The sequence below is a fragment of the Buteo buteo genome, chromosome 14 (genome assembly GCF_964188355.1).
Source record: "Buteo buteo chromosome 14, bButBut1.hap1.1, whole genome shotgun sequence".
NCBI classification, from domain to species: domain Eukaryota; kingdom Metazoa; phylum Chordata; class Aves; order Accipitriformes; family Accipitridae; genus Buteo; species Buteo buteo.
Genome location: NC_134184.1, coordinates 29043460 through 29051621, shown reverse-complemented (window position 1 = coordinate 29051621; position 8162 = coordinate 29043460). Strand labels below are relative to the sequence as shown.

General features: G+C 37.5%; 1 protein-coding gene across 2 annotated transcripts in view; it reads right to left on the bottom strand.

Moving 5' to 3' along the window:
• Window positions 1–6359: 6359 nt before the first annotated feature.
• Window positions 6360–8162, bottom strand: part of DGKH (diacylglycerol kinase eta) — a 158119-nt gene continuing 156316 nt past the window's right edge. For both annotated transcript variants that reach the window (XM_075046135.1, XM_075046136.1), the window contains one exon: window positions 6360–7930. In XM_075046135.1, the coding sequence (XP_074902236.1) occupies window positions 7841–7930 (90 nt within the window). In that variant the 3' untranslated portion in view covers window positions 6360–7840. The remainder of the gene's footprint in view (window positions 7931–8162) is intronic.

Sequence of the window (8162 nt, the reverse complement as noted above, 5' to 3'; positions counted from 1 at the left end):
TTTTAATTTTCTATTGAATATGTTTCTGAATTGGGCCAAAATTGTGTGTTTCAGCTTTTTGCTACAAAACACAATTCAGACCCAAATATGAATTATGCAGAAAACTATACAGCATGACATCTCCGCAACATTTCCATGTGCACTTTATGCACCCATTCATGCAAGTAGGTGGATGTTACTACAGAATTAACTAACAGGTGTACTTGACTGAATACTAGTTTAAGTGACAAGCCTGGCTAATGAGAGGAATCAACCCTGTTGGGCTGGGAGCCTCTCAGGAGCTTTAAAATACCTTTAGATTAAATTTGCTTTTTTATGTGCCAGAACATACACCACAAGTACATTCACGTGATTCCATAGCGCTCGGCATTTCAAGATACCTGCTCTGGACGTACAGTTGTGGCGGTGAGAAGTTTTGTTAGTACTAACTGATATGTTTGCTGTCACCATGAATTAAGACAGGAAGTTGGTAGTATTAGATGTCGTTAAATGATTTGTGCGTGATGACAGCAACGAAGAAGCACCAGATCTCTGTTGCAGAGATCAGGCCCTCTTCACCTCTCAGAAGCTCCTCAACGGCTTGTACTCTTTATGTACAAATCCCATCTGTTGCACATCTCGCCTTCTGCTGTGAATATTATCTTGCCTTTTGATGATCCCCTCAACATACAAGCTTCAGTGAACTAAATTACATGGGAACGAGCAGCTCTAGGGAGGTCCCATGTTTCAGCTCTTTTAGGATTCAAAGGACACAGTAAGGGAGTGGCTAATGAAATGAATTATTTCAGGAGAGGTTCACAAGTTGTGCTCTTTAAGTGGGGGGGGAAATGGCAATTTTTGTCACATATGGACGCCCGCATTGTTCAAAGTGCATGTTTTAAGGAGACAGAAATCCAGGACACAAAGTACGGACACCACGAGTGACAGATGCCTGTAGAAAATCCTCTGAAATCTGGCTAAGCAGTACGGTCCAAATGCCTGTTTCGATAGAGAGAGATGGCATCTTGTGAGAGGACAGTGCCACTAGAAACTTCACGGGGGTATCCGCATGCCCGTGTGCTTGCTATAAACCTGCACAAACTGTTCCGATAGAAAATCTTACGTTCTTAAAATTCTCATTAAGAGCCCCCGGGCCTGATTTGTCAGCACACGTGCTCTCCCTCCCTGAAAAGCGAGACAAAGCAGCTTCGAGCGGCTTTCCTCATCCACCCCATTCATGTAATAATTGGCTGTGACTGCAATGAGAATTAGTCCCAAACAGAGCTTACCTCAACTAACTCGGGGAGAAAAACAGTCACGTCTGTAACTCTTTCCCTGTTAATGACATTGCCAGGTTATTAATTAAGCTAAAATGTTTTCTATCCAATTAACACTTTAGTTTATTAAAAGTAGGGCTTAAAATGCTAATTTCCTTTAAATATTCATAGTAGGCATTTGGGGCACTGTGAGGGTTTAGGTTTTGGCTTTTCACTCAGTTTCCATCCTGAAAACAAATTACCCAATTTTACTTGTAGTTCATTTCTTCCTGGTTTCATCTTCCAGTTCACATGCCCTAGTATAACATAGCTATACCTGGATCAAACACAGCTCCCTAGAAGGATTGCTTCCAATGAATTTGGAAAAAAAAAATATAATTTAAAGTACTTCCAACTTTGTACCATATCGCTTTTACTTCCAGTATCTTTTCAATCCTAACACTAATCTTTCAGTCATACTACAAATATATTTTTCCAAAGTGTTTGTTCCATAGAATAAAATGCAGCTTAGTCACTTGTGTACTTGTCCTACTAGTAGCTACCATAATTTCTAGTCTTTTCAAAAGTCTTACACAGCTGGTGGAGTTAGCAAAACCACCTCTCCTTCCAAGGGCATTCCAGTAGCTAGTGTTAATTGTTAGTGGCACGGCAAGCTAAATACAGCTTTTAGCGGGGACTGCAAGAGTATTATTTAAAGGATTTTTGTCCACTATGGCTATGCTGGAGCTTGGAGCCTGAAGCCCTGCTCAATCTAGATTTCCTGGAATATGCTACAGATTTCTCCCAGCCTGCCTGTCCAGCTCTTCTGAACAGAAACGGGGGGAGACATGCGAGGGTCTCATCTTGCCAAGCAGCTGGGAAGTCATCCAGACACGGGAGCTGGGAAGCAGCGTGAGAACATTAGTAGAGACGTGACCTGTGTTAAACAGAAATTATGTACCAGCTTCTTCTGCCCTTGCTAATATAAGCAATAGGTTATATGAACTTAAACTCCCATCAAAGAGTTTATATAAAAAGTGCTTGTATCAACTGGGAGACAAGGGCTTCAATTAATTTAAAACAGATGTTTATAGTTTTACCAAGCAAATGTATGAATTCTGTGTTGACTGCTCTGAAGGTGGTAGGTCTTTAACCACTGCAGCTAAATTCATTACAATTTGTCCAGGAATACTCTCAGGTCTGCAATTGCCAGCATTTTGTTAGTTTGCCAAAGTGTTAACAGTGTTAATATTTTATTTTTTACAGTTGATGAGGGGATGATGTTTTAAGTTTAATTCTATGGTCTGGAAAAAAACCCCCAACTTTCAAAAACATTTTTTTTCAGTTAAAATATTGAGGGCAATCACTATTGAGCCTACAGAAGTTGCTATGACTTTTGGTATTAGCTCCAACTGGCTACAGGAATAGCCTCCTGGAAGTCTCCAGATGGCTTCCAAGTGGAATATAATTTCTGAGAAACAGACTGGACTTCTGTATGGCAGAAATGAGCATTTCAAGTACATTAAGCTAACCATTAACAGAGCTATTAAACCTAATCCAACAGTAGTAGAAAAGAACTAGAAATTTTTTTTCTTTTTGTAAAAAAGATCAATTTCCACACTATATTCTATACATAAATACAGAAATTTATACAACCAGTAAAGATCTTCTATTGATAATTGCTGAATGATGCTTTATCAATCGTGCTGACGCTACCATTCATCTCTGAAGAGGCAGCAGAGATATTTTAAGTCCTGTCCAAACTCCTCAGCTTCCTCAAGCCATCAAAAACTCCTTTTACTTAAGACAGAATCAAGCACTGATGATATGAAAAAATCATACCACAAAGCATCCAATCTATGAAAACAGCATCAAAAAAGTGGGAGAGCCCATAGTATAAATTTAACACTCAGGATGCTGCATTGAGAGGTACTTAGGTCACTGGGGTCAAAAAATAAATTTATAATTACTTATATAATTTTCTGTGGCTCCCATTTACTCACATGAGTGACAAGATGATTTCCTGGTTGTAAGCTGAATATATTGCTCCAGCTCGGTTATCCTCAACAACATACATCACTTGTGACTTTACCTTTCACACAGACTTTTTGCACTGCTAATTATTAGTTACCAGAGCTGTCAAACTTATATGCAAGAACTTAATACTTAGGGGCAGAGAAAGACCAATGGAGAAATAATAGTAAACCCTAGTAATGCAGTCATTAATAGGAAGCATCAAGCAAAATGGAATCACTGTGGGGGTTGTTGTCTTACAAGTCCATTGTGGAATTATCTATGTATAACATGTAGTTTTACATCTATTTTTAAAGTTGGACTATGGAACATCCTCTCATATTTGCCTTATATATTAATTTTCCATTACATGTGAAAAAGGTCTCCTGCCAGTCTTCCCGAAAGGAAGACGAGATGCATCGAAAAACACTGATGATTCTACCCTTGAAATAAGATCTGTTCATTATCAAGGCATTATGGAACTTTCATTAAGTGAATTAGTATCGCTGAGTTCAATTAAAAAGTCAAAACTGGCAGCTACTTCTCTACAAAAAGCATAGGAAAATATGAAATGGGCCATTATAAAAAAAAAAATCAATTCCTCTTGTTTGAATTACAGTTCTACAACATCGCAGTATGAATTTCTTTGGGCAGGGTTGGAGAGAGAAAGATGATTTCTATTGATTATTATTTACAGGACAAAGCATGTTTACTCCAGTCCCAAAGTAAGAAATACTGGATTGAAATAGTCTGGGAGGGTTTTTGATCACACGCTTTACATTTTACTGTTTTTCCAAGTTTAAAATATTTTTCTTTGAAAGAAAGGTTTGAGAGAAAAAAAAAGTGGTTAAGGAGAAATACACAAAAATGTACCATAATGAAAATTTGTAATTGCCATCATATAAAAAATTTCATTTTTGAACGAATTTTTTCTTTAAAGTATTGTAAAAAACCCTCAACACCTACAACCATGAGTTTGCCTGATTTCATTCAGTTTCTAAGAAGAAGGCATTAGGTATTATAAAGGCAATACTTGCATGACCCGAATCAGAGGTTGCTACAGCAATTGGATACAGTGAACTCGAAAAATCCTATTCAAAATTGACAAAACAGAAGCATGCACTTTGCAATCTGCTGCCATTTTAAAACATGCATTTCTCCTTTTCCTGTTTCTGAGGTGTAAGGCATTTCATCTATATGAATACCAGCTGCTTCAAAAAAAATGCCGATTGCTCTGTATTCCTTTCAGATTTTAAGGTATGCTGACTGACCATGAAAATTAAGTGTATTTGACTAGGGGAAACAAATTCACCCGGTAAACTCTGTATAGTCATTTTTTGTCTCGATAAATCTAGCATGTTGAATTGGGCTTCACAATATCTATTGGGATAACTTGTGTTCTAAAAAACTAACTACTTTTAGGGGATGTGTTTACCTTATTTTTGCTGAAATATTGGGATGTATGCTTTGAAGCACTTTAAACATCAAGATTAAATTATAAAGAATTCAGTTCATTAAAAATGTAGCTATGTATGTCCTTAGTTCTAGGAGCTGGGACTTCTACAGCAGTAAGGAAAAAAACCCCAATACTTGGAAATTACAATAATCGTGAGATAGTAACACTGTGTTCAAAAGTCTTTCTTTAGAAAAGCCACATCACTAAACACAGTTACGACCCATGACCTCAGCAGAGAAACCCTGTAAAATATTTTGAGCCTCCTTGTCAGATGCATTTGGATTTGATAGCCAACACTAGTCTAAGGCATAGAGTTGCATAAAATTTGCTCTCCTGGGCATCTAATAAATACAGCATAAATGATGCTTACAATTTTCTTTCTACTTGCACGTTTAAAAAAACCTTCTCCTTAGGACAATCGAAGTTAAATTCTTTGGTGGTCATTTAAAAAAAAGAACTATACAAAGACAATTGATCATTAGTCCTGTACTGAGGTAATTTGAGGAGTGCCACAAGCAAGTTGCGTTACAAACAACATTTGCCCATTTTCCCTGCCTAAAACCAGCTCCCTTTTTTTAATGTACTCAGCATAGACCTCTACAGGGACCTGAAGAGATCCTGTTCCATAGCCCATCTTAACACATTTCATCTAGCAAGGCTGAAGGTAGTAAAGAGAGTGTATCCTACAATCAGGAAAGCAAGGGAAGTTCTTCTATGTATTCTGTCCTTGAATTGACCAGAAAGATTAACTACGTAGTCTACCGTAACATCCGATATATTAGAAAGCTGCCACACATTAAAATATAGCGTAGCTTACAGAGAAACAAAGAGAAAAGGAAATACAACTTGCAAAGACGTGACAGATGCCATCTGAACTTCATTAAAGGGGTGAATGTCAAGTACATTAAAAAATATATAATCTTTCCATTGTTTGCCTAACTTCCCATTGTTTGCATATGCTTTTCATACAACAGCATGAAAATCATGTCACTTGGCAAAGGGATTTTGGTTTGTTTTTTACAGAAACCCTAATGGAACATAGCCTTTTACTTCTGTTTGTTTACCAGAATAATCAATTATGTCCACAGAGCTCCCAGAGTGGTGCCTGTCGAACCTACAGCAACAAGAGCACATAGTACTATAATTGGATATAAATGAAGCCTGGTTTGGTCCTTTTGATTTTTTTTTAAATTTTTTTCCCCAATAAAGCAATGAGGGGAATAGATCTTACTTTCCAAGGGATGATTCCCATCTACTTCCCAAGGGATGACTCCCATCATACTCACAAGAAAGGGAGGGCAAAGCCAGGATGCAGTACTTGACGTTGGCCCCTTCAGACAGGGGAGATGAGATAAGCTTTGAAAAAAACAAATGAAACCTTACTCTGCTGCCTACAAGGAAAACATAAGTAGATATTAAGGTACTTTTTAACCTGTAAGAAATGTCAAAGCTACTTGATTAAGTAAAAGTCAAGTGTTCCTCGTGCTGCAATGACACGTTGTTAGGAACAGCAAGCAGACAGCAATTCTGTGCAAGTTTTCTGGCAGGTGGTGCAATATCATCTCATCTCAAACATTTAAGTAGGTTTTTTTGTAGCTATATGCAAATTCTTTTTCTACTAGATTAATATTTTTGTGAAAAATTAACCAGGAAATTCAATTATGAAGCTATGTTTCATTTAAGTAAACTATAAATAACCTTATAAACTCTGGTCTAACGCAGTTTCTAAACAAAGATAGTTTTCATTTTTTAACCTGTTTACATTCATGGATTACTATCTTGCATGTGATTCATCTTTGCATGCATAGTGTAAAACCTTAGAGTTTGTTTTTTGAATTTTTATGATCTACCCATGTAGGAGTGCTGACAAGAAACAAATTGATGCCTTTGTAAAGAAATGCATACAGAGACATTTTGAAAATTAATAGTTAATTAGTAATGAGTAAAAGCTTACCCCACAAAAATCAAATCAGCTGCTACATTTTAAAACTCTTCTTATGTCTGATAAATAAAATGAATTTTCCTGTAAAAAATTTTCATTAATGTTTCAACCTGCTTTTTGAACAATAGAATAAATAAAGCCATTAGTGCCTAAAAGTTCAAATATGCTACAGCTGTTTGAGATAACAGAACAACTACATTAAAATGCACCATGAGAAAATCCTTTATCATTTTCCATGCAGGAAGCCAATTGATATTTTTGTGAGGTACCGGTCTTTCAAAAATACTCATAAGTTAGTTACCTGATATACCTTCTGTACATGGCATATTTAAAAATCTAACTGTACAGTGTTTCAATCATATATAATGCATATAATCTGCTGAATATGGCACAAATGCTAAGTTTCCACACCCACACATCCTTTGCCGTAGGAACACATTTTAGGCATAACACAACACTGAAGAATAGAAAAGTGCCTGAAACTGAAAAAAAAAAAAAAAAAAAAAGCCACTCAAGTAGTAATAAATTAAATCTCATTCAAACTGATATAAAAGTTGTTCAAGTGTTTAAAGTATCAGATGTGTCATGCAACAGAACAACAGACGATTCAGGCAGGCACACCATGCGTTAGTTTGCATTCATGGTATCACAAGGTTATCTCTCCCCCCTTCTGCGTGGCCGGCGAGTGCTGGGTACCTGCGGCACTGCTTAGGCTCACGTGTCGAACCTCCGAAACCTCTCCGTCTCCTGCACAGGAGGTTTTACGGAGCTGTGCCTCGGAAGGATAACCGGACAACCTCATGCTGTACAGTGGTATCTTGCTGCAGCATAAAGAGAGGCATACTGAGCTGCATGGAAGCAAAGCAATCATTTCTTGGTTATATTTTCCAGTCAGTGCAGTTCACCATAAACCAATCGATTTACCAAAATGTGCTTATCCGAACTGGCCAAGTTTGCACACTGAGAAAACGTCTTCACGGAACACGTCACCTTTTCCTTTTTTTTTTTTTGGCACAAATCCTTTTGTAGTCTTGCAGCAAGCTCTTCACCATACAAGAATTCGGAGATACTAGCCTGTACAAACACTGGTGCTTATTCTTCCATAGAGTAAACTACAAAGACAGCCAAGTGCCTGCAACAGCTTTGCCTCTCCAGCAACTTTCCCTTCTCTCTCTACGGAGAGCACCAGGATAATTACACTTCAGACAAAGGGGTGTTCTTGCCGAGCTCTTTAATTCCCTGGAGAATTCGCTTCATATGACCCACTTTCGTTATCCCCAGGTCCTACAGAATCAAAAATAAGAAAAAAAAAAAGAAAAGAGAAAAAGAAGGAAGTTTATTTACAAAAAGGAAAAAACCCACCCCATTGATTATGATCTAGCCATGCAACAGATATCTAGAAATGTGCTCACTGCAGTCAACATTAGCCAAAAAAGATTCCATGGCCCTAGCAAGTGTTGCCTAATAAAATAATTGCTTAGAGCATACAATGAATCCCTCTCTGTCTTGCAGACAG